We start from the raw sequence: 27,641 nt of genomic DNA on the forward strand, positions 1-27,641 counted from the left end.
AAAAAAAAAAAAAAAAAAAAAAAAAGCAGAGAGACTGTGGTGGTATTCAAAAGTCGGAAACCCTAAGAAGTAGTAGATTTATGGGTGTTGTATCGATGGAGTCGCTTCCTCTAGGTTTCAGATTCAGACCTACCGATGAAGAGCTTGTTAATCATTACCTTCGCCTCAAGATCAACGGACGTCACTCTGATGTCCGAGTCATCCCTGACATCGATGTCTGCAAATGGGAACCTTGGGATCTTCCTGGTTCGTCTCTCTTTTTTTACTCTCACAAAATTTGATTCCTTTATTCTCAGATTCTGATTTTCCCATTCAAAGATTCCCCCTTTTTTTTTTTTTTTTTCTGATTCAATTGAAACAAATCTGATTGGTGTGGCAGCTCTCTCGGTGATTAAAACGGATGATCCAGAGTGGTTCTTCTTCTGCCCTCGTGATCGAAAATACCCAAACGGTCATCGCTCTAACAGAGCTACTGACTCAGGCTACTGGAAAGCTACTGGTAAAGATCGTAGTATCAAGTCCAAGAAGACTTTAATTGGTATGAAGAAGACTCTAGTCTTTTACCGTGGACGAGCTCCTAAAGGTGAGCGTACCAATTGGATTATGCACGAGTATCGTCCTACTCTTAAGGACCTTGACGGTACTGGACCTGGTCAAAGCCCTTTTGTTCTGTGTCGTCTCTTCCACAAGCCTGATGATCGGGTCAATGGTGTCAAGTCCGATGAACCGGCTCCTAGTTCTTGCAAATACTCACCCGATGATACTTCCTCTGATCTTGTCCAAGAAACACCTTCCTCTGATACTGCAGTTGAGAAACCATCTGATTATTCAGGTGGATGCGGCTATGCTCAGAGTAATATGGCAGATGGGTCAATGACTGAGGTATGTACAGGTGATGAAACTTTTGAGTCATTAGGCTTTTTTTGAGGCGACTTTACCAATTTTGTTGTGTTCATAGGTACGTGAAGAGAATCTATGGTTATCTTGTGACCTTGAAGATCAAAGGGCTTTACCACCGCGTATGGATTCTACATATGCTGGTGGTTTCGGTGATGATGAGATTGGATTCCAATTTCAAGATGGTACCAGCGAGCCAGATGTGTCACTAACAGAGTTGTTGGAAGAGGTGTTTAATAACCCTGATGACTTCTCTTGCGAGGAATCAATTAGTCGAGAGAACCCAAATGGAATCTTTTCATCTGATAAGATGCTGCAGTCTGCAGCTCCAGAGGATGTTTTCTTCAACGACTTTATGGCTTATACTGATACAGATGCCGAGATGGTGCAATTACAGGTGAGCTATACAACTATACAAGATGTTATCTTTACAATCACTTTGACATTATCTATATGACATAAGTAAATATGACACAGTTTTCATCGTTTGTTTGATCAGTATGGTTTAGATCATGGAGCTTCTGGGTGGCCAAAGGACGCTGTATCGGCTTACCCTGCCACTACTAATTCGTACTATGGTGATATCCTTCAACCAGACCAGATGACCAATCATAACACCGAGAAAAACGTCACAGAAGGGAGGGGGATAAAGATTCGAGGTCGACAGCCTCAGAACCGTTCGAGTACAGGATTAATAAACCAGGGCATTGCTCCAAGAAGAATCCGTCTGCAGGTGCATTCTAGCTCTGTACCTCCTGATGATAAGAATCAAATTGAAGTAAAACAGCGGGAAGAGGTGAATGAAGGACTCACTGATATTCCTGAGGTACGAGAGAGAGTTGTAATTCCAAAAGTTGTGTGTGTTACATAACATAAAGGATGCAGTATTATATATTAGTCGTTATGTGATGTGTAGGACAAAGAAGTTGCAGCTAAAGACTCGGAGAAGAGTGATTCTTTGGTCAAACCTCAAATAAAGCTCAGGACGCGGGGAACTATAGGCCAAGTAAAAGCAGGCAAAGTTGCAGACGACGAGGTAAGAAGAAGAGAACTTGTTTTAGACATGAGTTGAAAGAAGAGCATATAGTAAGATCTACTAGAATTCAGAATTAGAAAAAGGAAAAAAAAAAGGAATTAGTATAGTATGTGAGCCAAGAGTGTGAAAGCTAGTAATGAGAAAAATAAAACAAAACTGGAGTAGTAATATCATTATCTAAAAGAGAAAGCTATATGGTACAGGTACAGGTGGAGAGGAGAAAGAGAAGAAGAGAAGGGAAGCAATGGAAGCTGGTAGCAACGGTAATAGTGGCAGTGATGGTGGGAGTAGGGGTGGGTATGTGGCTGTTGGGTTCATAACACACGATGAGACAGAGAGAGGCTGAGATTCAAGTTTCGTTTAATATGTAATTAGCGAATGTTAGTCTGTTTTTTTTTTTTTTTTTGTGTTGTAACTTTGTAACCAAAAACCTTATATGTAGGGAAAATGTGTGTTATATATATATATATATACAGTATAAGCGATTATAGTTAGTGTTGTAATACCAAAATTGTGCTGCTTTGGGAACGTATAACAATAGATCTGTAATACCAAATGAGTGAAAAAAAATCAAAAATAATTGGCGGGTAATTAAAGTAATAATCGTAAATTATATGGCGGGTGACGTGGTAATCAGATTTACCAAGAAGTTAATCTGGACACGTTTTAATAGACACGTACCGTGTATTTTTTTTAGTCCCACTTGACAAAATCCCGCCACATCACGATTTTTTTTTTTTAAAAGTTAAATTTTATTTTTTGGGGGAAATGTGAAATTTTTCTTCTTCTTTAAATAAACAAACACAGCGCATCAAAAATAAAATAAAAGAAAATATCTGGAATCGTCGTCTCTCGCCTCAATTTCGAAAACAAACCCTAAATCGTTCACACAAAGACAGGTAAAGGTAAAAAAAGCTCGTACTCCTCGCCGCTTCGTCTGAGTCAAGTCCGAGTCATTCACCGATTCTCACCTTTTTTTCCTTGTTTGCTCCGTGACAGATCTCTCGAGATGAAAGATAACCAAACCCAAGTCGATGCGAGGGGCACTGATGATAGGTATCTTTATCCGCTATCTCGATTTTTTTTTTAGATTCCCAAGTTGTTTCCTTATATATCAAATTCGTTTTTTTGGGTCTCAGATTGAAAGTTAGAGGAGGAAAGAAACTAAAGGATCCGAACAAGCCTAAGAAACCTCCAAGTGCTTTCTTCGTCTTCCTGTATTTTCTCTCTCTCTCTTTTGTAACTAATTTTGATTAATACTGTTGTTTAATTAAGATTTAAGTAATGGTACATGCTAATTAATTAATCACTTCATCTTGGGTGATTGATTAAAGGGACGAATTCAGACGGGAGTTTAATTTAGCTAATCCTGATAACAAATCCGTTGCCAATGTAAGTTATTATTATTACTATTTAATCTCAAAACGCGTTGGTTTAGATATGAATGAATCTTTTAGTTTGTTGTTTTCTTAAAAAAATATAGGTTGGTAAAGCTGCTGGAAAGAAATGGAAATCTATGACTGAAGAAGTGAGTGTTTTTTTTTTGGCTTCTTCCTTATTTTATAGGTTTTAAAAGATATGTGTGTTGCTGTACTCATTATTATTCTTCTTCAATGAAACAGGATAAAGCACCTTTTGTAGCCAAATCAATCAGCAAAAAGAATGAGTATGCCATCACTTTGCAACAGTATAACATGGATCTGGTAACTAACTAAACAACTCTTCTTGTTTGTCTTTCACTAGTTTTAGTACCTTTTGTCCTTTTTTCATGTGTTGATAAGTAAACAATGTTATGTTTTTGTTTTTTTTTCCGTCAGGCTAATGGAACCAAGACATCTGGAGATGAATCTGACAAGTCCAAGCCTGCTGTAGTCAACGAGGTGAAAGAAGGTGGAGGAAGTGAAGAGGTTTTTGTTTTGCTTACACTTGAGTTTGAAAGTCTCCATTTGATCTCTCCTTTTTCGTTAGTGTAATTTGAGCTTTTTATTTGTTTTACAGAAGGCTGGAGGTGCTACTGATTAAGGAGCTGGATCAGTGATTTGTGTCTCAAGTACTTCTTTCTGTTGTGTTATCATGTATTAGTAGCTAGTTTACTTTTAAGGGAGAAGAATATAGTTTACGTTGTTCCTATATTTTCCCCTTTCTGTTGTTGTTAACTGTGGGATTATATTCACATGTAACTTCCAACTTCTGTTCGGAATGATAACTTTGGATTTAGCTTTGAGCTTTATTTCTACATTTTATGACATGCTGTGTTTGCACACCTATTTTACTCTTTTTGCTCTCTACATGATTGGTGATTAGTCAAATATACTACTTTGTCTACAAAGGAACTAGTTTCATCTGGCCTTCTTTGAAAAGAAGGAATATTGTTTTGTTCCTATGCTATTTTTTGTCTGATGTTTGTGATTTGTCTTTTGTCATTTTGTGGCATCTTGTAACTACTCAGAAGCATTTAACGTTGTTATTAGTCACTGGTTAGATTTCGACATTTGTCTACACTAAACACACTTCCAAATTTCTACACAGTTGAGATTACTGTTCTGTTATGATGGAATTATCCAATTGTCTAATGCTCGAAAGAAGTTGAATCAAACCTCACACTACCACTTGTATAACTTTGAAATAAGTATTTACAGTATTGTTCAGCAATATGGGTCAAACAAAATGAAATGGTAATTTTTGACATTCAGAGTTCTTTTGAGATGTATGTAGTTTTAAATAAATAAATTAATCGACCAAGAGAAAAAATTGCTAAGATTTTGAGCCCTGTTTATTGAACTCAACAGCATTCAGCAGTTCCTTTGCAGTGGAGGAGAAAGACTTTGCAGTATCTTCCATTTCTGTCGTCCTCAAGCTAATTCCCTGCATAGATGATTAACATATTTCAAGTCTCTGAATGAATCCATCCAAGATAAGGTTAATTCTGCAAAGCCATGGATCATGTTAATAAATACCTGCAACTTTTTCAGGTTGTCTTGAAGTTTGCTCTGAGCCATTTTGGCAGCTCCCGTTTCCTGTAAAACACACAGAAAGATGGAGATCAATGATCCGGTATTACATACTTGTGTGAGGTTTATAGAAGCTTACCTCTGACGAGGTAAACCCGTATTTCTTCTTGATCTGATCAACTGTGGCGCCGTTTTTCTCCTCATGTTTCTCTTCATTTGTTACAACAGTCTTCTCGTTCTTAGCCGTCATCTGCTTCAACTTGCCTTTGAGGTTGCTAAACCTATTCGCCATCTTCTGCTTACTAAGCCCTGCCAATATCCCTTGTTCTTTAGGCTTCTCTTGTTGTTGTTGTTGATCATGATTATCATCAATATCAATGTCATCTTCAAATGTTAAAAGGCAAAAGATCAGAGACATATACGCCAAGCTAACATGTTGCATTACAAAAGGACATCAAAAGTGGACCATACCTATATCCAACTCTTCTTCATCGTCAACTTTGGTAACTGTATGGCTCTCTCTACTTCTCTCAACATTGTTATTCCATGGGAAGTTAGCTGTTGCAAAGATTTTAGACAGCTCCTTTACTGTTTCCTTAGTACATTCTGGCTCTGTATCAGTTGAGCGCTTCGATTTAGTCTTGAAGACAGAACCAAACATACCCTGCAACAAACAAGATAATATGAATTAGTAATCATAATTGTTATTACGTTTAACAGAAAGCAATCAAGCCAATGTTTCACCTTCTTTTCCTTTGGAGATGATGATGTAATGATTCCTTCGTGACAACCCGCGTTCTCTTTCTTGTAAACTCTGCTCAAGGATTCCACAAGCCTGGACCAAAAAATGTACAAGATACTGTCAGCCTTTACAGTTCATCTGTATGCTATGGATCTAACCAGACGCGCATCAGTCTTACCTGAATGTGTCCTTTTGAGGCAAAACTGAGCTGACAATAAGTTCATCATCTCCATTGACCTGCAAAGAGACAAAATGATCATCATCACAAAGTCTAGCTTGAGTACCTACTACAATTAACTCCAGGGTATGTTTCTAAAGGGTACCATGACTAGATCTCCATCCCAAGAGGCGGATATGGTAATGTCTGATAAAGTATTTGGCTTTGGTGGAGAATATGTGAAGCCTCTAATGGAAGTTTGTTTCAGCAGGGAGAGTTCTGGCAAAGATCTGCGGCAAGTCAAATCAATTAGAGAGATTTTTTGCTTATATGAAGAAAGATGAAAAGGCAGATCATGTGTTTTTCACCTTATCTCAACCATGCCATCTATGAAAACAAGTGTAAGACCAACAGCAGAGGTTCCATAGAAGGTAGAAGCTGAGCAAATGGATGAAGAACTGAACTTTTTCTTGTGAAGGACCTTCTTCACCCCCTGGATAACGTGAGTCAAAGAGTAGATATATATAGCTTTCTCCGAACAAATCAAAACCGAAGGCTGCCTTATCGAAATCTCCTCAACTGTGCTCTCTCTGCTCGTATCTAATCCATTTCCTGAAGATTCTTGTTTTCCATCTGCAAACAAAGGTGAGAAAAATCAATGACATCTTTTAATTCTTGATTTAAACTTAGAAAAGGGAGAGGTGGACCTACCTAGGATCTGCATAAATAAAGCCTTGAATGGTTTTTTAGGCTTAATCATGTTGGTTCCAATCATATTTCCCGTGTCGCTGTCCAGAGCAAAAACTGATGAGTCTCTCATAGCAACCACTAATACGTTCTTCTCGAAGCCTTGCACAATGCAACTCTCAAATTGCAAAGAGATGATCCCTGGACAGATATCACTTGCAATGTGTTTTGAGTATAACACAGTTGCTTCCTCAATGTCAGCCAAAGAAACCTATAAGTAGACCGGTATTAACGCATCAATCACTTCAACTAACGAGTCCTAAGTAGAAGAAGTACAAGCTTACATGTCCTTGATCTGATCCAATAGCGAGATGTTTCGAGTTTTGGCTCTTCTGAATACGGGTTATGGAACCAGTAAGCTTTATGTACTTAACACTTTGAACAATATGGTTGTTCCCTTTCTTTGAACTTCCTGAAAAACGAAATAGACTTATCCTTATGAGGACACAATATATCGAGATGATAGTACAGCCAACTTCTAAATGTTAAACATACCTTGGAAAGGAATAAAACTGTTTTCTGTTAGGTATGGTTCAGGTTTGAACCTATAAAGACGAACCTGCACAAGATTAAATTCAATCATAAGCCTCTAAGTTAGTGGCAGCATTCCATAAGAGTATTTTGGATAACATGCTTTTACCATTCCGTTATGATCACCAGAAACAAGAAGCCTTGAGTTGCTGTCATAATGTAAAGCTGTCAATGCCGCACTTCCGCGTAAAGATACATCTTGATCAGTCTGCTAAAAAACACACAACAAAGGCAAACTAATTTTTAAAAGATCTGCGTCTGTGAAATAAAAAAAAACAAAACAGTCCGGGAAATTTTACCTGGTCTTTTAGGAACAAGACAGGAATGGGAAAAGGACAGGTCATGTCCCATACACCAATGGTTCCATCACTGTGACCTGTGATGTAAACATTCTTAACCTTTGTGAAACCAGGAAAATGTGCAGAGCGGGAACCTTCCTTTGGCACTGTTTGAAAAGGAAGAAAAGGCAAAGCATCTTTTGCTAGCTGACCATAATCCTGCAGTATAAGAGAATCACAAGCTCAAGAATGTTCATAACATTCAATACTTGGTGGATCAATATCACAGTTTAGATTTACCTCATCTGAGAGATTCAGCAAATGTGAAGGGTTTGTGAGAAACTTTCCTACTGTGACGCTGCTAGAATCTGAAAACGGCAGCTTAACCACAGTTTCCTTTGGGAGAGAAGGAGGTGATTTGGATTGAGACTGAATTAGATACTTCTCAATCATATAATCATCATAAGCATACACACGTCCAGACTTTCCAAGAACCAACAGATAATCCTGTTTGTGTTTGCTATGTTCATTAACATCAGCTATGATCATTTCCATATCAGCACAAGGTTCAGACACATGAAGCCCCAGCTTAATCATCCGAGTTTCGGTTTGGTCATTCAAAAAAACCACCTGCAACGAGTTTGAGGATGTTCCGGTGACGTAAACCCGGCTTGCTTTACCTTCCGCATAAACCCATTTCAGAGAAGATATTGGTATCTTCTCGGATTTGTATCCGAGGTTAAGCTTGCAGATCATAGAAGAACTCTCTGGTGAGGACTCGCCTTTCGAAGGAATGCTCCATATTAAAATATCTCCGTTATTATATCCAACACAAACTCTGCTTCCTGAAGGACAAACCCAACAAGCACAAGTCGCTTTCTTAGCGTCCTGCTTCACCATCCCGTGTCCTCCTGTTTTCAAAACCGGTTTGCTTTCTTTAATGTCCCATAATGCTATAAACCCGCTACTAAATACTAGTAGAATCCTGCAATGTAGCAAAAGTGTGAATGTCCCATAATGCTAATCACCACAAAAGATTTGTTGATTTGTTACCTCTTGCTTTCAGCTGTTGGTTGTGGTAAAATGCTCACAACTGAAGTATCCTCAGAATCTTCAACAGGAGAGCCTACACCAACAACAAGACGTTTCAAGAAAGACAGTTAGATCCAATGTGACAAGTAAATTAAAGAAGGTATTTTTAGTAATGAGCAAATTACCATTGGATGCTAAATAAGGTATAGTGTACTCCATCTGTATCACTTGATTAGAATCTTGTTCAATCTTCAAAACCGATACATTACCAGAAGAATCTCCAACATAGCTACCAAATCCAAATGCACACTTGTTTTTAGTGTCATCAACTCAAGAAACTATGGAAATCTAGTACCAAAAGAAAGAAGGAGAATAAGAAGCATACAAATAAGGGGTGTGTTGCATAACCCGGAAAGAAGTGATTTCACCGTTGAATACATGAACATGAGACAGAAGCTTCTTGTCTAAATCCCAAACCTGCGAGAACTTAGCTTTCAGACCAACACTCAAATGCCACTACTAGTTTACACGAATCAAGAAATGTCTGACCTCAATCTGGTTCTTGGCATTCACGTTGAGAAGTATTCCTTGGTTCTGAACAAACTGAACAATTCAAAACAAAAGAGGGAGAAATTGTTGTCACGGCCAAGTGATTTAGTAGAAACAGGATAAAAAGAGAAGAATGAGATAATGAAGTGAGCACCTCAAGAAACCTGCTTGCAGATGCTTCTTCTGAAACTAGTAAAGCCTGAGTTTGATCTTTCCCAAACAGTTTGATTCTACCATCCCTGAGAATCAAGAACCAGAAGTTAATATGATGTATCTACACTACACAACAAACAACATTTGAGAAATTGATTTTTCTTACTTGGTGGAAACAGCGAGGGTCTTCTGAATTGGATCATAAGCAAACAAGTGAGATCCTGAAGGGAGTCCATAATGTAGAGCAACACGTGGCTCAACGTCATTAGCTCTCAGTCCCTCCGATGAACTTCCTCCAGGCTATGATAGATAATACAACAACGGAGGGAAATGTTAAGACTGTTTTGTTAACCGGCCGGTTCGATTGACCAACACGAAACCGAACGATTTGAGTCTCATTGAAGTATGGTTAAGTACAAAGGTCAAAAGATAATTGGGTGATTAGATAGATATAATAAACAGACAACAATTTAGATACGAATTCTTAATGCGACTTTTTGGGGACAAGAATCATGCGTGGCAACAAAATACCGTCTTACGTCATAAATTTTGGTTTTTTAACAAAATGGATCAAACAACTGGGCTAACCACGAACCGACACAGAGTCAAGAAAGAGTCACATTCACAAGTAATAAGATCTGTGTTTTAAACAATTAAACCCGACAAAAAACCAATCACACACACTCTAATTAACATTAATTCTGTGATTAATCTATAAAACAATTACTGAAGACAAATACTCTTCTAAGATGGATCTAACATCGATTTCAGTAAACTTCACGATTTCGAAATTTGATATTGTTTGAANAAAAAAAAAAAAAAAAAAAGAGAGAGGAGGATCTCACAGTTTTGAAACTCTCAGAAACCCAATCGCACGAAGAAGATGAAAAGTTCAAAGAGGATTAGAAAGAAGGGATTTGTAATTGTACCTTCTTCGCTGCTATTTCGACCAACTTCTTCACGAACATCTTTTATCCGACGGCCAAGTGAAGAATCGTAAATATCGATTAATTATAAAAAAAATTACAAAGCGATCGAATGAGAAAATAGACAAAAGATCAAACTCGTAACAACCACTGTTTCGAATTCCTCGGACTAAAGAGAGAGAGAGAGAGAGAGAGAGAGAGAGAGAAGGGGGAGAGAGAGAGAGAAACGAGAACTGATGAGTGTTGTTGATGAGAGAAGTAACGGTTCCATTGATTTGACGGTTTTTTTTATAAACGGCGACCCACTGACCCACGCAAAAAAATATTTAATCATACACATATATGGCAACATATCAATACATTTTGAAGTCCACAAATTTCCTAAATATCTGGGTTGTAATCCATTTAATTTCTAACTATTTCTAGCAAATTCGACCAACCAAACAAAACTACCACAAAACAAAAGAAAAAAAACTAATTATTTCAAACAAAATACACATTATATCAACTTAAAGTCTTAAACTGTGAATTCTCACCTAAAATTCATTTGTTATACAAAAGGAGAAAGCCTTACTTTTTTTTTTTTCTTTTGGTAAATTTGGAAAGTCTTAATATAATAGTAGATGACAAAAGAATTATATAAACCATATAACAAAACTTGCTAAAACGATTTATAATTGTTGTTCTCTAGTCGGAAAATGTAACTACCAACATTAAAAGCATTACTACCACATCATGACATCAACCTTAATCCATGCCTATAGATATACAGTACGTTTGGGATAATTGTCCTTACTAACTCATCCAACCAACAACACAAAGACGTCTACCTTTTGTCTTGTGTGTACCTCTAAGAGTAGAGTGAAAGATCAATATATAGGCCAAATATGATCAAAGAAAAACTAATATCACCATATGATTAAATTGTATAAAAAATTATCTTTATGTCCAAAAAATAATTCAGTATTGTCTGGTTTTTTACTTTTTGATTTTCTTAGATCTCCCATGGCAAATGGTTTTTACACACTATTTTAAGACTTACCAATCATAAAACCCATATTAAAAAGTGTTACCAAAATTATTATTATTCATAATTTTTGTTGTACCGTTTTATTTTATTGCTCTATGGTAGAGCTAGAAAGAATGGACAGGTCAAAATGTTACACGTGGCAAGTCTAATCTCTAATATGGGTCCCCTCTAGCTGAAGTTGGTTGATCTGATTCTGATCTGACCTTTTTGTATACGAGAGACGTCCGATTTTATGTAGATGGACGGTCAGAAATCACGCTGCCTTTTTCTTCGACATGTCTGACCACCGACTTTTTGGATATATGGGGTATAAAATATCAAATATCTAAAATTATAAACTAAAACAGATTTTTTTTTTAAAGATAAAAAGACATACTTTTTATTTTGAAAATTCTATATATTATTATTGTATTTGATTTATCATATTCTATTGCGATTCTTAGCGTAATAGAGTGGGTATGGGTTGCCAAAGCACACAAAAAGAAGTAAAAAAGTTGAACCCACCCTGAATAATTTCATAAATATTCATCGGATACGCTCTCTTTAACTTTGTGGGGATTTTTATCTAGTTTCTTGTACCCGAGTTACATAATATAGCTAGAAGATTGTTGTCCCATGGGACATGAATCACATGATGCTCATGACTAAGATACTGGCATGATTTTGATAAAATACTAGAGAAACGGTTTCTGTAATGACTTCAAAAAGAATCAAGACACCAGTAACGTTAAAACTTCATCCAAGATCTGTTTTTTTAGTGTGAAGTCCGATATTTTGATTATAAACAATAGATTGTGTAACGTCTAGTGACTAAGAAACAAAACAAAAAGTATTATATTTCTAGTTAAACCAATGATTCCGAAGGGTAAATCTGTAAATCGTGACAGATCGTGAAATAATAATTAAAAGAACGTAAGAAAAAATTCTAAATACTGTATTAGTGTAATTGTTAAAAGGCAGAAAAAAATTGCAAAATATCGATAAAAAAACACAACCCTAATCCTACCGTTAAACAGATGGGCTGGGCCTGTCAGGAGATAGATATCTGGGCTTGAATGAATTATTTTAAGTACCCAATAAACTTATGTTAACAAAATAATGAATTTTACATGCTACTAGTAAGTAATCACCAACGGTCCTCAATGACTATTAATTGCAATAATTAAAGAGGAAGGAAGGCTACGTCCACGTTGACAACTGAAATAACAAAAAAAAAAAAAAACTAAAAGAGGAAGATGTCTTCACTTTGAGTTCAAGGTTTTTTACTTTTTGTTCAAACATACTGTATTCATTAATCCTACCGAAGTACTGTTTTACAGCAAATTTTTTTCATTATTTCCGTGTTATAATGATTAGCCATCTGTATATGGGTAAAAGAGAGTATTAAATAGGATAGGGCTTAACTAAAAACAATCTGTAAAATGTTCAGCTGTAATAAAAAAAATATTACTGACGCATATATATTCCATTTATTAATTACTTTTCATAAGGCTTAACTTTTTTTTTTGTAAGGGTTTTAATTTGTGTGAATTTTGTTGCATCTTCAGTTAATGCGAAATCAGTAAGATTTTGTTTTATTCCGGAACTAAGAGCATACGCATACATTACAAGAATAGGACTGTAGAATAAATAAATACAAAAGACATCATGATAGAGAAGTAAGCATAAAATATAGGTAGCAATGCCATACTAGAGAGAAGCTATAGGTACACCAAACTCTCCAATCCAAAGGAAGAATCCAAAGAAGCTTGGCCAAAGAGAATCCAATGGGTTATATATAATCTAATCTGGCCTCATCATCACTAAGTCAGCCATGTAATTAAAGAATATATAGACATCTCTATATATGGACAAATTTATATGAAACTTTTTTCTACTATATTTAAATTCCCTGGCCCTATAGACATTTGGTCGATTCATAAACTTTATGTAAATAGTATTATTCTGGATATCTCCATTTGTGTGGTCTCTATATTTCCGGCTGCTTGAATCTCCTACTCCTAGATGTACATGAACTCTGTTAATTATACATTGTGAATCAGTATCACATTTATTAATTTAATTTAAAAGCGTACATATAAAGATATATCTTTATCAAAAGGGGTTTTTTTTTTTGTTCATTTCTCATAGATAATCGAAAGAGTTTTTAATTTTTCTGTACTTCTTAGTGAATATAGTTAAAAAAAAAATTCCTGAAAATAAAAACGTTTAGTTTTGCGAAGATTTATCTTCCTACATGACAAAAAAACGAAAAAATATATATCTATATTTGTTTGAATATGGACTTTTGGGCATTTATATACACTGTTTGGTCTCGATACTTGACTTAGGATCGCACATGCAAACCGCATTATTTTCTTCCATAATGTTGACAATTAAAAAACTAAGTAAACTAAAATATACTGCCCGGAAAAAATGATGATAATAATTAGATAAACAAATGGTCCAACGTAAAACATGATAACAAGATAAACGAGGTTGTACTAAGCCTACTGCCATCAGTGTCGTCTTTTATATATGTAAACCACCACTAAACCAGTAATTTATTAGTAAACGATAGCAGTAGAATTCAGAATATAATAGAGATTTTTACCATAAAGTTTTCTGGCTAGTGGCTATATATATAAATCATAAAGATGGGAAAAACTCGATTTATGATCAAACAACTATAAATCTTCTCGAGTTGGTTCGTCGAATTTTTACGCAAGGCATTGGTATGAATATAACTGTACATCAAACAAGTATACCATCTTTTGGTTGACAAAAGGTTACAATATGTAAGTTTAAGAGTTAATCACAGGTCCCGACAATCACTACGCCTCCGACTACAATACGGCATGAGTCATGACCACGTATTATATATTTCTTTATTTTCATATTTTGGTCGACCATGGTCACATTTCAATGTTTGGCCTGGTTTATTTAATAAGGTATCAATTTCATTGCTTTTTTTTCTTCGGTTAAATGGTTTGGCAATTAATGAGTCAGATTAGATCATATTAAAATCTAAGTGCCCGTGGAACATGGGCGGCGGACACCGACCACCTACAAAATTCTACTGTTCAAACGACACGTGGGAACTATTGCTCCCTAACTTTTTTTTTTTTTTTTGGGGTGATCGCCGCTACTTAACTTATAAGTCCTGATTTGCCCATCAAATTTTTATTTTTATTTCTATCATGGTTTCTTCATTTTATTTTCTAATTATGATTTATAAGATGATAGGGATTGCAAAAGACGGTGAAACTAATAATCTCTATAGAATAATGGGATTGGGAAAATATATACTAGTAATGTGGAATGTGTCAGAAAGTTAGATCACAACCTCAATTTATCAATCAACGGAATGTCGGTTAATCGGTCAGGGAAAAGAGGAGATTAAAAGTGTTATTTTATCTTGGCACAAGTGCTCTTTATCGCATATTTAAAAGTTGTAATACCAATTTGACTGTTGACCAAAAAACGATAACACGAATTGGAACTATAAAAGCAAAAGGAAAAAACTGAAAAGCAAGCTTTTCATAAACCAATTAGAAAATCATAAATTTATACAGTAAGTCACAAACATTTATATACTATTACTGGGATTAGGGCAAATTTGTCGATTGAATAAAGATTTCACCTAATAATAAAAACATATTCTATCTCTACAAGGGTATTGTAGAATTGTCATTTCATAATCCAAATTAACATTCGTAGAACGTGAAAAACACACAACAAAATGGATAATATTCATTACTATATTATTATTCTAAAGTTAATTTAATTAAAAAAATAGTCAAACATTCAGAAGTTCAAACTAAAATCTTACTGTACTTCAGTTTCTTGAAAATTACGAATTAAACCAACGACTATAATTAAAGACCTCATGTATATTGCATAGCTATGAATATTTGTATCATCAATTTGAACGATTGCATCCAAAGGCAACGGCTAACTCCAACAAAAAAAAAAATCAAAAAAGATAGCTTAAATATCCAGTTATGGAAGTAGCCGTTTAACCTACTTATATTGTAATTAACGTATAATTTTTTAAAACGGTCAAGTTAGAAATAGAAACTATATAACCTTTGGTTAAATAGTTCCCTTAAATCACCCTATGATTGCCAAATATTGAATCATTACCGTTTGTTATTATAACTCTTTGTAATAATATTATACTCCGTAGTAAACGTATATACTAAAATTTTAAAATGAGAACAAAAAAAAAAATATTAATTAAGCTTTTTTGTCCTTTTCTGCCTTTACCTTTCCTTCTACTCCCGAAAAAGCACTGACTTTGCTCTGTTTCATCATTCACACAGAGAAAAGGAGAAAGAACCAAAAAAAAGTGAGAAATCTTCTGAGCAAAATTCTGACAAAAGAGATGATGGAATGGGATAATCAGCAACAACCCAATAACCATCACTCTTCTAATCTTCAAGGGATCGATGTTAATGGCGGTGGCTCCGGCGCCGGTGGAGGAGGAATGTACGTGAAGGTGATGACCGATGAGCAGTATGAGACTCTCAGGAAACAGATTGCTATTTACGGCACTATTTGTGAGCGTCTTGTTGAGATGCACAAAACCCTCACTGCTCAACAAGATCTTGCAGGTCTCTTTCTTCTTCCATTTAAGTTTCTTCTCTGTTCACATAAAAAAAAAACAAAAAGGTCGTTTTGTAATTTTTTTTTTTTAAAGTTTTGTGTGGTTTTGTTGATTTAAGTGATTCTTCTTCACTTTGGTGAATATGTAATTGAAAATTCTCTGCCTTTTTTTATCATTTCTTTGGTTAAATCTGATTCAAAGACCATACCTTTCGTGGATTTTTGAGTTATGAGTAAGGAAAATTATGGTCTTTTTTAAAAAAAAAAAAAAAAAAAAGTATGGTTCTTGGGGAATTCTAGAATCGATTTTAGAGTTCAGCTTCAATTGAGCTTTAAGAATTTCCCACCAAAAAAACATGTTTTTTCTTGATGCTTTTGTTTTTGAGATATAAAGTTTCAATTTTTATTTAGTTTTAACTTCAACAACTCTGCTTCATTTGTCTGTTGGTTGTTGTTAACAGGAGGGAGATTGGGAGGACTATATGCAGACCCAATGATGTCATCTATAGGTCACAAGATGACTACTAGACAGAGGTGGACTCCTACGCCCGTTCAGCTTCAGATTCTTGAGCGTATATTCGATCAAGGCACGGGTACACCGAGCAAGCAGAAGATCAAAGACATAACCGAAGAGCTTAGCCAACACGGCCAGATTGCTGAGCAAAATGTCTACAACTGGTTTCAGAACCGACGTGCTCGTTCCAAGAGGAAGCAGCATGGTGGTGGTGGTGGTGGTTCTTCTGGCAACAACAATAATGAGTCTGAGGTAGAGACTGAAGTTGAGGCACTGAATGAGAAGAGAAGACCAGAGAGTCTTCTTGGTCTTCCTGATGGCAATAACAACAACAATGGCTTAGGGACAGCAACGACAGCTCCTAGGCCTGAAGATCTTTGCTTTCAGAGCCCTGAGATGAGCTCAGACCTTCACTTGTTAGGAGTTCTATCGAATCCAAGTAAGTAACAAAAAGATATTGGCTTTAGAAAAATGGTCAAGAAAGGTTGTGACCAAAATCAGATGATTTCTTGTGATTTGTGTGTTTGCAGGGGATGAGCATCTTGTGGGAAAGATGGGACTGTCTGAAAGCTACAATCTTTATGATCATGTTGAAGACTATGGCATGTCAGGCTGATTCATACAAGCTCAGGAAACTTCTAATTATCAGAGAGATCAATGATATGGATTTCGTAGTCAGTCGTAAGCAGTTTTAGACTTTTCTTTTTTTTTTTCTGGTTTTTTTTTTCTTTTTCTTTTTTAATGGGTTTGTAAGGGCTTATTAAGAAACAAGTAGTTTATCTTATTAATCATCTTCAGAGAAACATTTACATGGAATGTGGAAACGTCTTGTGATGCTTGCTTTGATAATTTCTGCATTCAGAAACATTTCTATATCCTTAAAAAAAATGAAAAAAATTGATTCAGTGCTTACAAATAATTCTTTTCAAACCTCTCCACAGTTGAAAACATGCAATTCTAGCAAACTTTTGTAATGACCCTTTTCAATTTCTTCATCCTTCACATTGTGTAAGACCAGAGTCTGGATAATCAAATCCTCCCAATCAATTTCAGTTCCTTTCTTCCTTCTCTTCTTGCTATGTTCAAGCTCCAAAGACAATGCACCTTCACTAACTATGTCAGAAGGATGCTGTATCGCATGAATCCGTAACTTAGCCTTCTCAATCTTTTCTCTTCGTCTTTCGACTGCAACACAACCCTTTATGTAAGAAGGAGGAAAAACATCAAGCCCTATATCTTTCTCCAACACTTCCTTAAGCAGAAGCCTTTGACTCAGTTTAGATCTCCCTTTCCACCAATCTTCACAAGAAACCATCTGAAAAAACGATTTCTTTTGCAACATACTATTATTGTTTCCCTGACTTATTTTCCCAAGAATCCCACCCCAAACTCCATCCACATATTCCTTATACATCGTAGACAATTGTTTCACCAACATATTATCATCATTGTTACATACACTTAGCTCACTTTCACCTCCTAAACTAGAACACCGAGACATAGTAGGCAACTGTTTCACCGATATATCATCATTGTTATGACATAAACTTAGCTGATTTTCACCTCCTGCACTAGAACACCGAGACATAGTAGGCAACTGTTTCACTGATATATCACCATCGTTATTACATATACTTAGTTGATGTTCACCTCCTACATCAAAATACCGAGACATAGCACCTTGGTGATCATCATCATCATCAGCATCATCATCACGGTACATGGGTTTTTTGCTTAGGCAGTCCTTCACTATATCTTCTAAACAAAACTCATCAGTTCTAACTAAATCATCCCCTGTCCCGTGTTTTCTCTTTCTCATAGACTTGGCTTCCATTAAACCAATCAAAGTCCCTGAATGTTTCACAACATTCTTCACAGTAACATCTTTAGCCCAAGGTAAACGCACTTCTTCAGCAACCTTGACAAGCCTCTGCAATAACTCTCTATACCGAATTTTACAGGTATTCAACGAAACCCGAGCATCTTTAGCAAAATCATCAATCTTTACCTTAACACCATTAACCTGAACAACAAGGTTCAAAACAGCCACAACTAAAGGCATTGGTTTCCTCCCAGTAGACAAAAACCACTTGAGTGCACAATTCATCAGAAAAGCTCCTTGCTTTGTTATCCTCTCCTTCTTTTCCCTATCAACATCACTCAACCTCGACGAGTTATTAGCCGTGTTCATAAACAAACCCACAAGATCAAACTCAGGCAACTCCAACTCCAAATGATCCACAACACGCTTAACCACACTCCCTAACTGATGCAACTCACAACCAACTTCATTAGCAATCTCCTCCATAGGCAAAACACCTTTCCCTTCTTTCCTCACCACAGCGTAACAACACGCACCAATCAAAATCGGAAACCACTCACCTTGTCCAAATTCACCATCAGTGATCTTACTAATCATACTCTTAACCGTTTCAGCATTGTTCCCAAGATTCAATCTCTCTGTGATTACCTCAATCAATTTGTTGGCTTCATAGATCTTCTTATCCTTATAAGCAAGAACAGAGCCTACACCAATGGTGCCTACTCGTATATATGTACCTTGAGGTCCGTTAATACCACCAAGTTGAGCCTCATAATTATCGTACTCATATAATGTCCCACATCCACCGCAATACGAATTCCCTGTGCCTTCTTCGCGTTCAAGGTTGCTTCCATTGCATCTCTTGCATCGCATGATTCAATCCGAAAGCTTCAAACTTTAAATTAGGGTTTTTTTTTAATCCCGGCGTGAAAGAATAGAAGGATTGAGAACTGAAGGACAGCGACGCGAGATTCTGATCGACGGCGAATCGACAAGCACTGGGAGAGAGAGAGAACAAGACCAATGTTGTAATTAAGATTTGACCTTTCCTTAAACAACCTAAATTAGGTTTTATATTAAAAAAACGGCAAGCTGTTAATGTGATTAAAATTAAAACGGCAGGACGTTTAGAGTTTTGTGTTAGGGGACTTTTATTGAAAACGACATACTGTCTGAATATTTTTTTTACTTTCTTTTTTTGTCATTTTGTTGTCTATAAAACCATAACTAAGAAGATATATATCTTCTTCTTCGTTACTACCCTTCACCGGTAAGAAAATCTGGGTTTCTGATTTGATCCATTTCAAAAAATTGCGGATTCTGATCTTATTTCTGATTGATAGACTTTGATTCGGGTTGCGAGGACATTGTGTGGGGATAGTTGGCGAGATTTTTAAGGGGATTCAACGGGGGATATAGTGCACACATGTTGTTCGACGAAAAGCCGCAGAGAGATTTGTGTAGCTGTGTGATTTGACTGAGACTCAAAATTCTGAAAATTGTTGCTTGGGTTTTTTAGAAGTTCGAATGGTGATATTGTCTCTTTCGAGTAAGAGGTACACTTACATACATGAAAGTGGAAGTAAGCCAACTAGAGAAGCCGTGGACACTCACCATGTGATCATCAAGGGAAGCAGAGCAACTGGTTATGCTAGTCGTAGGGGGATTGGTTTCTTCCTGGTGCTTTTAGCGAGTTCTATTTACTTTTTGCTTGGAAAGGTAATGATACTTTTAGGAGATGTCTGTTTGTGCTGTGTGTAGTTTCTGAGGCATTGCTTAGAACAAGTGCTGCTAATGCATATTATGATAAAGGCATACGACTTTGTTTCTTTACTTTAAAGCGATCAATCGCATGGCTTTTAGAAGTATGGCTCATGAAGTGAACAATTGATGGACTATAGTTTGATATTTTCTTTCTTGTTGAGCAATATGTTAATAGATGAAAAGTTTTGCGTAAAGCACGATTCTTAATTTGTGTTACTTCGCAAGTTTGTTTTGTTCATGTTCTATCTGTTGTTTCTTTACGCAAGTATCTGAAAGAGATAATTCACATGAAACAGGACAATCCAGTAAGAAGTCTTTCTTGGTTCTGCCTCTTAAGTGGTTTCTTAGTTATGCTACAAAGTCGGAAGTTTGTCAAGAAAGGTGAGATCCTGGTTCATGATTGTACACTCTTTACATGCTTACCGAATGAAATGACACCAGTTTCATGTCTCTGATTAATGCTTTTATTTCTTCGACTTGTTCAGAATCTGTTATAATCATGCCAACCTTTGGGATCCAGCTTGAAACTCAATATTTAAGGTACCCTATATATTGTTTGCACTCCATGATGAATTAACGTTTTAAACTACTCCATATTAATGGTTGTAATTCATGACCTATTCTTATCTATACAAGCACCAGTCATCTATTGCACATGTTTTTGCTTTGCAGTGGAAAAACTGTCTCCAGGTTTATCCCTATTGGCAAGATTTTGAAGCCTGTGCTGGTTGAATGTGTCACCCCCGTTACATGTTACTGGAGTCTCTCCTTATTTCTGCGTGGCGAAGAACAACTTACATTGGTGTTTAAGGTAATGCCACCAGTTTGTTTCTATACATTGTGAGAGAAAACATTTTGCTGAAAACTTTGAGAAACAATCAATCTGAGAATATTACGTTTAGCCATCAATTCTGAGTTTGGATTCCTCTTTTTACAGGAACTGCGACCCCCATTGAAGATGTTGGTTCCCATTTGGAAAGCGTTGTGTGCTGTTATCGGCACTGACCAAAGTAAAACCATAGCTGAAGAAGATGTTGTATCTGGTTAAGCATCTACATCTGAACATCCACTGGCCACGATCCACTACAAGAGAAGCACTAAAAGTTGTGATCACACAATGTGTTCTGTAATGTGAGAATTTTACTTACAAAATAAAACTCGTGGCTGGTGAACTTTTGGGCCATGGATCGTTTATCAGTTATAAACTTTTCTTTTGTATATTAATCGAATGAAAAGAATACAATGAGTGAGTTTTATCAGCTTGCAAACTCTACTCTAGTGTAGTATCAACCTATACGAATATGTATCCAAGGAAAAACGTTAGTAACTCTATACAAGTGAGTTAGCAAACTGAGGAAGTAATTATCTACGGAGACTACGACACTAAAGACTTTGATACAGTTGCAACTTTTTTTAGCTTTTAGCTTTGTCTAAGCGTGACTTAGCACGATCAAGCGTAATTTCTCTGCGTTGGAACCCGTGCCACAGTTGTCTGGAACCGAGCTTTGCTATTTGTCTGTGCAATGCCTTGAGATTGACTAAGGGAACTGTCGTTGGTCGTCCATGAGCACACTGCACACAGACTTAATGGGTTAATTTGATTAAAGATAAATCCTTTTGGTAAGATTTGATGTTTCTTAATTACCTGGAAACAAAGCGAGGTTTGCTTCAGTACTTCCATGATTAAAGAGCATTCTGAGGGTAACAGAGAATCTCCGAACATAATTGCACCTTTTTGGAAAAAAAAAACACAGAATTAGCAGAGAAACCAAGTACTGAATGGTGGTCACTATATTACCCTTAACATAAAAAAATAATTATGAAGAGATCAGGAATGTACCTCTACAGGCTTTGGAGTTGAGGATTCGAAGAACAGATGGAGGAATTGTTGATGATCCGTCAGTATCAGCAAGCTGGTTTGGCAAATGTTGAGTAAGAATCTTAAAGAAAGAAAAAGAAAAGATAAGCTATGTGCGTATACACGATTCTGAGCATACCTGCTGAAGAAACTCCAACAGATCAACATCTGATAGATTTACACCCAGAATGCATGGGACCTACAAGTGGTGTAAACAGAGTGATCATTCAAGTGACTCATATAGAATCCCACAGAGAATAGAATCGCTTTAAACTGGCAAAAGTAGTAAGTGAAATGAAAAAACTAGACTATGTGCCTAACCGCATTAAGTGTGATTGGGGTTGGTTTCCGTTGGATGATGCTCATGTTCCTGTAGAATAGGAAAACAATAATCACCCATCTAGAGAACATGGTGCGCAATCTAAAAACACACAACTGCATATTGTTGGACAGCAAGAGAAAATTTACTTCTTGAAGGACGTTGACCCTTCTACATTGATGTTGCAGATCCAACCCCAGTTTCGTATCTGCTCTGAATAACTCTGGAGTAACTGATAGCCCATTTCTGGCAGTACCTTTTATGTCGAAATAAAAGATTAACGATTCATCATCAATAAACCAAGGCAGAGTACACAATTCTGATGACTATGCTATCAAATATTATGTTCAAACGTACCAACTCTTCGTCTGCACTCAAGTAGGTGACTGTCCTTGCTTCCCCAGCCAAGACCTAGTAATTGCAATTGCTTTGTCAGTTGACAGAAGCACAAAATTATCGAAACTAGAAAACATTAGAAAATTAGTTTCATGAACTTGAAGTTTCAAGATACTCTTACTGCTCTTACCTTTTTATGCAGCTCTTCCAAACGAATTCTTTCATCGGCAGCATGCTGTAAAAAATGACACCCGAAGATAGCAAGACATTTGTTAAGAGCAATAGTTTCCACAGCTTATGTTGTCCTAGTTTCAACATAACCCTCCACCATATTCAGACAAAGTGTCAAGAATTTGAGATAAAGGAGGAACCTGATCAACGATGGCAACTGTTCCACAAGCAACAATTGGGATATATTTTTTGTCAACCTGTTGTAGAACCTTGGCATCTTGAAGCGAGTGCCTGTTTATAGATTCAGGAACCAATAATTCATCGGATCGTAGGTGTAAAAGTCCTGCACATATATCAAGTACACTATCTTGATCATGAAGCTCATTTGATTCCTTGGCAACCTGCACAGCAATGGAAAAGATTATGCATGCTCAGTTGTCTTTCATGGAACAGAAAGTCACTCAGTCCGGTAAAAACAAACCCTATCAATTTGTGTAACCTGAGAGACTGAACAGTTATGGCCCCATTTCGTTGTAGATTTATCCCGAACTACATAGTCCTTCGAGCGGAAGTCTGCGAAATAATAACATAGTAAATACTCCAGATGGAAGAGGGGAGAAAAAAGGAAACATCATGAAGACTCCCATATACCAAAATTTTTAAGGAGCATGTTTGATTGACAAATTATATTCTCGACCATTATGTAGCAGTGTCTTCCAGATAATTCATCTACGAAAGAGACATACTGCTAATTCAAGATTAATATTTTACCTTTGTCTCCATCCTCCTTTTGGGTCTCTGAGTGCACAGTCCTGCAATCAGCAGATGCTTTCAAGTCTGAGGCAGAAATCAATCTTTTTTCTGTTTCTTGTATGTGACCATACGACACATCATCAATGATGATCGGCTTCGGATGCATATGAGATGTATTATAAGGTTGTGTCAAACACTCCAAATCATCAGGTTCTGCAGAAAGATTTACCTCATTAATATCTTTCGTACGACATTCCGGAAACTAAAGCCAGAGCAGAAACATAATAACCACATCTGACGAAAGACCAGTAGTATGAACCTGATGGATCAGAATTTTTTGATTTTGTGTCTGATCTACAATTTAAGCTGATAAATTTCTTTTTATCCTGATAAAATGGAGGAGCAGAGCGGCTTCTTCTTGACCTCTGTTCATCATCATTATTCTGTCTAAAATCCCTATAACTGAACTTGTCCTTTCTGATACTAAATTGTTCAATACCCACATTATCTGCATGCCCCCACAATGACTTGCAAACTTTTTCATCTGACTGACTGCAATTCTGAATATCTGTGAAAGAATCTGTGTTGGTTTCTCGACAATCCATCTGCGGTATGACCTCATGATCAAATTTGATGGTATTAGCTGCAGTGAACAAATATTCAGGGTCAGGCATCCTTTCCAGTCTCAAACTCCCTTCAAGAATTTGACAACCTTTCTCATAATCTGACTTCCACTTGGTCGCAGAAGGAGGTGTAGGGAACATTGGAGACAACTCAGAACTCAAACAGAAACTCTCAGCACCAGAGTTCCTCACATTGACAGAGGAAAGGTACTTTTTCCTGAAATTTTTGTCTTCGTAAGAAAAAAATTCTGCAGTATCGATGGGGGAAATGTTAAAATCTTCTCCAACACTTCTACTAAATGAGGAACGTTGAGGAGTAAACCAATCAGTATCCTGCCACGAACTCCCTAGGGAACAATCAAGGGTCTTGGTAATTCCATGAAATTCAAGAGTATCAGAAAATATATCACTTTGAGAACCACCCTCTCTGGTCTCTAGGACACCAATCAGCGAATTACTTTGGTCGCTATTAAGTATCAGAGGCATGACAGATCCAGACCGTTCATCATGAGTTCGTATGGGCTCCTTAAGGGTTAGGCTCCCTCTTGAGGAGCAACCACGCAAGAGATGCATTCCAGTGAAATTGCTAACATTCAATTCATCTTTGTATCCTCCAAACTGAAAATTTAATTCGTCTGAATCTTTCCTAAGATCAATGTCGATATTGCGAGTTGTGCTACTCTGACATCTTTTTAGAGACTGTTTACTGCATGTAACACCAGCAACGAAGCTTGTTTCCAGGAGGTCAGTAACTTGTGGAAAGTCTGTGTTACATGACTGCGGAAGAGAATCAGTCTGACAGTCAAATTTAGCCACAGTGTCTTGCTCTTTGAGATTCTCAATATTCATGTCAAATTCACATTGTACAGACCATTCACCCTTTCCCTCAGACATATAATCACCATTTCTTTTCACTTCAGCCGCTGGGGACGACAGAAAACTACAACGTGCCTGGTCATTGCTTCTCTTGAGCTTTTTTTTTGTAGGTTCCAAAGCTTCTGGCCAATCTGCATCCAGAAAATAAGACATTGATAGAGACTTTCTTGGAATATTTAAAAGGGACGAACAGTCGATGATTCCTCGTGCTAATAAAGAAGCACTGATGTTTTAGAAAGGTGATAGTATGAAAACTTCTGTACCTTCTTGAAGTCTAAGGTCTTGTGTATCACCTTTTGCTAGTAGATCAGCACCCCCATCAAAAACTTCTGAGAGTAAAACGAACGGAAACATTGAAACACCAAGAAATATTAGGGATATAATCAGAGTTTGAAAAAAGTGTGCGTACCAAGACTTGTATCTTTCTTCCAGTTGGCTAGAATGATACTTCCTATGAAGGCCAGTATAGGTTCCCAATTCTGCCACAGATAGAGATATTGGCAATCATTAAAATTTCAAAAATTTACTACAAAATTTAAATCACAAGAGAAATTTCTTACCTTGAACTCAACGTGCGTCTTTGATGGTTCAAACGAGAATTCATAAAGATGACGTGGACATGTTATGCACAAAATGTAACCAAGATTGGATTGAATTCTGTTACGTCTTCCTGTTTGTAACCCATCTGTAGGCTTCCAGTCATCCGTACACTCAAAACTAGCAGCCAAGTTGTTCAGCAGCTTATGTATGGGACCTTTGCTTATGAATCTTGAATTGATATCTGTTGCTGTGAAGGCCATACAACGATATAGAAAAACTACCTAATCTCGATAGCAGAATATAGTTGATGTATACATAATCTACACATTATAAGGTGCAGAGAAATGGATACATATATACTGCAAGGCCTGCAAGGAAAATAACACAATATACACAGACATTAAGGCTCAAAGTTATCAATCTGACAAACAATGGTGATAATTTGGTGCCCATCTGTGGAGCAAGTAACTTACCTTGAAACTATCTCCAGGACCAGATACATATCCAGAGACATTCAGCATGCCATTTGTAACGTTTACTTTACAAAGCGAGTTTGAAGCCTCTGTCCCTGCATCTCTCATCAATAATGAAAATGCTGGAGAAGAAGGATTGGTTTGGAAAAGCTCTTCATCACTGTAAAGAGGAAACAATCAGAACATCTACGGCTTTGCGCCAATACGAATTATGAAGGGCTAATTTCGTAAGGATGTTTAAAATGAAGGTAGGAGCCCACCTTTCGATATCAAGAACACTAAAGGAAACATTGGAGTGCACAAGGGCAATCCGGAACACACACTTTTTGATAGATTCCAAAACTTTCTTGGGGCTTCCATTGCAAAAAAACAAAAACAAAATCATGGTCACATTTCAGAAAACTTCAGACAAGGCGAAAGTAAGATTAAAACCCAGATGTCTAACTGTAAAAAGGTAAGTGTCTAAGAAATGAACCTGGATTGCATATATTTTCGTCTCACTGGCTGATTGTAAAACAGATCTCGGACCGTTACTGCATCAACCAGGTCAGGATCAGATGTTAATAATGCTCATGCCAATGTAAGCCAAAAGTGTAGCAAACATATTTCTCAATTGTACAGGACAAATAGTTTCTGAAAGTTGTAATAAAGGCTTCACTTTCACAATTGGAATAAGCATAACAGATAAAGCAATGGTGACAAAAGACACATTACCAGTCGTGCCAGGGACTTTTCTATCATCATCAATTCCAAGATGTAGACACTTGGATCCCTGAAAAAGCATTTTAGGAAGTTTAATTAAAACCATAACCAACGCCAGACAAACTATGTAGGAGTGTTTGAGTAGCATCAAAGTCATCACATACCTTCATAACCTTTCGATAACCATTAGGCCTCCCAATAGCTTTTGTCCTGATTTCCAGTAACGAGATATCTGATATTGAAGCTAACGCCTCTCCACGAAATCCAAAAACTTCACTGGCTGTCTCCAAATCGTGAAACTTTGAAGTAGCTGCAGATATTGCTTAAGCTAAGTTTCTCAATCGAAAACTAAGAAGTGGGCTTTATCAATGCATCAAACATAAAAGATACCCACAACTTACCATATCTTTCTCCCAACAAAACCAAATCATCTCTGGAAACGCCTGATCCTGAAAACCAAAAAAACAGTAAAATATTTCCAAATTAGGACTCAATCAATCATTAGGTAAAAGTAATCATAGTGGAGCTTATACTCACCATCATCCACAGCCTTGACAGAGCACGAAACAACACCAACGAAGATAGAAACCTGAAAATAGAGAGATCAATCAGAAGAAATCGAACATGATAATCAGAAGAAATCGAAGGGGGGGAATTCGATTTTTGCGGACCTTGGTCGCACCAGCATCGAGACAGTTGAAGACGAGTTCCTCCACGACCCTCGACATGTCGAACATGATAATTCCAGAACGCATGGAGTGACGAACACCTTCGGGCAAAGGCTTGATCGTCTTCATCCCCCCGAATTATCCCGACTGAAAACACCGAGAAACAAAAAAAAAAAAAAAAAAACCTAAAACCCTAAAATTTCAAGAAGAAATTCAAGCGGGTATCAATTATTGGAGATCGCGAAGCTATTTATCGCCATCGCCTTTCGCACCATCATCCTCTCTCACTCTTAACGGGAAAGGTTCGGTTCAGCAACTGTTGTTGAACTGGAGGGAAAATAAGAAGATATTGGGGGTTAGGGTTTNCCGACTGAAAACACCGAGAAAAAAAAAAAAAAAAAAAAAAACCTAAAACCCTAAAATTTCAAGAAGAAATTCAAGCGGGTATCAATTATTGGAGATCGCGAAGCTATTTATCGCCATCGCCTTTCGCACCATCATCCTCTCTCACTCTTAACGGGAAAGGTTCGGTTCAGCAACTGTTGTTGAACTGGAGGGAAAATAAGAAGATATTGGGGGTTAGGGTTTCACAAAACGCATCGTTTC

The 27,641-nt window shown here is 36.8% G+C and overlaps 7 protein-coding genes across 13 annotated transcripts; 4 read left to right on the top strand and 3 right to left on the bottom strand.

Moving 5' to 3' along the window:
• On the top strand, positions 7–2,444 carry LOC104716573 (protein NTM1-like 9). Its single transcript, XM_010433956.1, has 6 exons — positions 7–246; positions 380–882; positions 959–1,294; positions 1,397–1,723; positions 1,814–1,933; positions 2,137–2,444. Exons 1-6 carry the CDS (start codon positions 81–83, stop codon positions 2,251–2,253), a joined length of 1,569 nt encoding a protein of 522 aa, XP_010432258.1. The 5' UTR covers positions 7–80; the 3' UTR covers positions 2,254–2,444.
• On the top strand, positions 2,679–4,181 carry LOC104716574 (high mobility group B protein 5). 3 transcript variants are annotated; one of them, XM_010433958.2, is made up of 8 exons: positions 2,679–2,838; positions 2,933–2,989; positions 3,073–3,150; positions 3,268–3,325; positions 3,417–3,461; positions 3,556–3,636; positions 3,751–3,840; positions 3,932–4,181. In XM_010433958.2, the coding sequence occupies exons 2-8, from the start codon at positions 2,943–2,945 to the stop codon at positions 3,953–3,955; spliced, it is 423 nt and encodes a 140-aa protein (XP_010432260.1). In that variant the 5' UTR covers positions 2,679–2,838; positions 2,933–2,942; the 3' UTR covers positions 3,956–4,181. The 3 variants fall into 3 exon arrangements, with proteins under 3 accessions (XP_010432260.1, XP_010432263.1, XP_010432262.1); XM_010433961.2 differs by having other exon boundaries at positions 3,751–3,823; XM_010433960.2 differs by having other exon boundaries at positions 2,679–2,832.
• On the bottom strand, positions 4,518–10,262 carry LOC104716576. Of its 2 annotated transcripts, none has more exons than XM_010433962.2 (21): positions 10,003–10,262; positions 9,240–9,373; positions 9,075–9,159; positions 8,921–8,974; positions 8,757–8,848; positions 8,557–8,660; positions 8,393–8,465; positions 7,640–8,324; positions 7,361–7,558; positions 7,171–7,272; positions 7,026–7,089; positions 6,815–6,942; positions 6,495–6,741; positions 6,152–6,416; positions 5,950–6,073; positions 5,805–5,863; positions 5,629–5,719; positions 5,356–5,548; positions 5,024–5,268; positions 4,891–4,950; positions 4,518–4,798 (listed from the first exon to the last, which is right to left on the bottom strand). In XM_010433962.2, the coding sequence occupies exons 1-21, from the start codon at positions 10,039–10,041 to the stop codon at positions 4,688–4,690; spliced, it is 3,153 nt and encodes a 1,050-aa protein (XP_010432264.1). In that variant the 5' UTR covers positions 10,042–10,262; the 3' UTR covers positions 4,518–4,687. The 2 variants fall into 2 exon arrangements, with proteins under 2 accessions (XP_010432264.1, XP_010432265.1); XM_010433963.2 differs by having other exon boundaries at positions 7,171–7,269; positions 10,003–10,261.
• Positions 15,289–16,969, top strand: LOC104716578 (WUSCHEL-related homeobox 13-like). Its single transcript, XM_010433965.2, has 3 exons — positions 15,289–15,624; positions 16,078–16,569; positions 16,661–16,969. Exons 1-3 carry the CDS (start codon positions 15,396–15,398, stop codon positions 16,744–16,746), a joined length of 807 nt encoding a protein of 268 aa, XP_010432267.1. The 5' UTR covers positions 15,289–15,395; the 3' UTR covers positions 16,747–16,969.
• On the bottom strand, positions 16,848–18,980 carry LOC104716577 (plant-specific TFIIB-related protein PTF2-like). The gene has a single exon (XM_010433964.2). It carries the CDS (start codon positions 18,823–18,825, stop codon positions 17,056–17,058), a length of 1,770 nt encoding a protein of 589 aa, XP_010432266.1. The 5' UTR covers positions 18,826–18,980; the 3' UTR covers positions 16,848–17,055.
• On the top strand, positions 19,140–20,975 carry LOC104716580. 2 transcript variants are annotated; one of them, XM_010433971.2, is made up of 6 exons: positions 19,140–19,222; positions 19,296–19,671; positions 20,013–20,097; positions 20,202–20,256; positions 20,389–20,527; positions 20,654–20,975. In XM_010433971.2, the coding sequence occupies exons 2-6, from the start codon at positions 19,480–19,482 to the stop codon at positions 20,762–20,764; spliced, it is 582 nt and encodes a 193-aa protein (XP_010432273.1). In that variant the 5' UTR covers positions 19,140–19,222; positions 19,296–19,479; the 3' UTR covers positions 20,765–20,975. The 2 variants fall into 2 exon arrangements, with proteins under 2 accessions (XP_010432273.1, XP_010432272.1); XM_010433970.2 differs by having other exon boundaries at positions 19,194–19,671.
• Positions 20,998–27,380, bottom strand: LOC104716579 (DNA mismatch repair protein MLH3-like). 3 transcript variants are annotated; one of them, XM_010433967.2, is made up of 24 exons: positions 27,039–27,380; positions 26,905–26,956; positions 26,769–26,816; positions 26,532–26,677; positions 26,380–26,437; positions 26,141–26,198; positions 25,926–26,018; positions 25,666–25,825; positions 25,545–25,560; positions 25,213–25,433; positions 25,062–25,131; positions 24,916–24,978; positions 23,473–24,783; positions 23,172–23,366; positions 22,882–22,973; positions 22,601–22,801; positions 22,420–22,464; positions 22,251–22,304; positions 22,043–22,149; positions 21,896–21,944; positions 21,714–21,773; positions 21,557–21,629; positions 21,362–21,447; positions 20,998–21,288 (listed from the first exon to the last, which is right to left on the bottom strand). In XM_010433967.2, exons 1-24 carry the CDS (start codon positions 27,162–27,164, stop codon positions 21,130–21,132), a joined length of 3,543 nt encoding a protein of 1,180 aa, XP_010432269.1. In that variant the 5' UTR covers positions 27,165–27,380; the 3' UTR covers positions 20,998–21,129. The 3 variants fall into 3 exon arrangements, with proteins under 3 accessions (XP_010432269.1, XP_010432271.1, XP_010432268.1); XM_010433969.2 differs by having other exon boundaries at positions 22,900–22,973; positions 24,916–24,981; XM_010433966.2 differs by having other exon boundaries at positions 24,916–24,981.

Source organism: Camelina sativa, chromosome 10, assembly GCF_000633955.1.
Source record: "Camelina sativa cultivar DH55 chromosome 10, Cs, whole genome shotgun sequence".
NCBI classification, from domain to species: domain Eukaryota; kingdom Viridiplantae; phylum Streptophyta; class Magnoliopsida; order Brassicales; family Brassicaceae; genus Camelina; species Camelina sativa.

Excerpts from the sequence above, each read along its gene's own strand:
- LOC104716573 (XM_010433956.1), top strand. The coding sequence starts at position 81 with ATGGGTGTTGTATCGATGGAGTCGCTTCCTCTAGGTTTCAGATTCAGA. Across the intron at positions 247-379 it reads GGAACCTTGGGATCTTCCTG|CTCTCTCGGTGATTAAAACG; the intron begins GTTCGTCTCTCT and ends TTGGTGTGGCAG. Across the intron at positions 1,295-1,396 it reads CCGAGATGGTGCAATTACAG|TATGGTTTAGATCATGGAGC; the intron begins GTGAGCTATACA and ends TTGTTTGATCAG.
- LOC104716574 (XM_010433958.2), top strand. The coding sequence starts at position 2,943 with ATGAAAGATAACCAAACCCAAGTCGATGCGAGGGGCACTGATGATAG. Across the intron at positions 3,326-3,416 it reads ATAACAAATCCGTTGCCAAT|GTTGGTAAAGCTGCTGGAAA; the intron begins GTAAGTTATTAT and ends AAAAAAATATAG. Across the intron at positions 3,637-3,750 it reads AACAGTATAACATGGATCTG|GCTAATGGAACCAAGACATC; the intron begins GTAACTAACTAA and ends TTTTTCCGTCAG.
- LOC104716576 (XM_010433962.2), bottom strand. The coding sequence starts at position 10,041 with ATGTTCGTGAAGAAGTTGGTCGAAATAGCAGCGAAGAAG. Across the intron at positions 7,559-7,639 it reads TGCTGAATCTCTCAGATGAG|GATTATGGTCAGCTAGCAAA; the intron begins GTAAATCTAAAC and ends CTTATACTGCAG. Across the intron at positions 4,799-4,890 it reads ACAACCTGAAAAAGTTGCAG|GGAATTAGCTTGAGGACGAC; the intron begins GTATTTATTAAC and ends TCATCTATGCAG.
- LOC104716578 (XM_010433965.2), top strand. The coding sequence starts at position 15,396 with ATGATGGAATGGGATAATCAGCAACAACCCAATAACCATCACTCTTCT. Across the intron at positions 15,625-16,077 it reads TGCTCAACAAGATCTTGCAG|GAGGGAGATTGGGAGGACTA; the intron begins GTCTCTTTCTTC and ends TGTTGTTAACAG. Across the intron at positions 16,570-16,660 it reads AGGAGTTCTATCGAATCCAA|GGGATGAGCATCTTGTGGGA; the intron begins GTAAGTAACAAA and ends GTGTGTTTGCAG.
- LOC104716577 (XM_010433964.2), bottom strand. The coding sequence starts at position 18,825 with ATGCGATGCAAGAGATGCAATGGAAGCAACCTTGAACGCGAAGAAGGC.
- LOC104716580 (XM_010433971.2), top strand. The coding sequence starts at position 19,480 with ATGGTGATATTGTCTCTTTCGAGTAAGAGGTACACTTACATACATGAA. Across the intron at positions 19,672-20,012 it reads TTTACTTTTTGCTTGGAAAG|GACAATCCAGTAAGAAGTCT; the intron begins GTAATGATACTT and ends CACATGAAACAG. Across the intron at positions 20,257-20,388 it reads CTTGAAACTCAATATTTAAG|TGGAAAAACTGTCTCCAGGT; the intron begins GTACCCTATATA and ends TTTGCTTTGCAG.
- LOC104716579 (XM_010433966.2), bottom strand. The coding sequence starts at position 27,164 with ATGAAGACGATCAAGCCTTTGCCCGAAGGTGTTCGTCACTCCATGCGT. Across the intron at positions 25,826-25,925 it reads AGTGTTCTTGATATCGAAAG|TGATGAAGAGCTTTTCCAAA; the intron begins GTGGGCTCCTAC and ends TCCTCTTTACAG. Across the intron at positions 21,448-21,556 it reads CAACTCCAAAGCCTGTAGAG|GTGCAATTATGTTCGGAGAT; the intron begins GTACATTCCTGA and ends TTTTCCAAAAAG.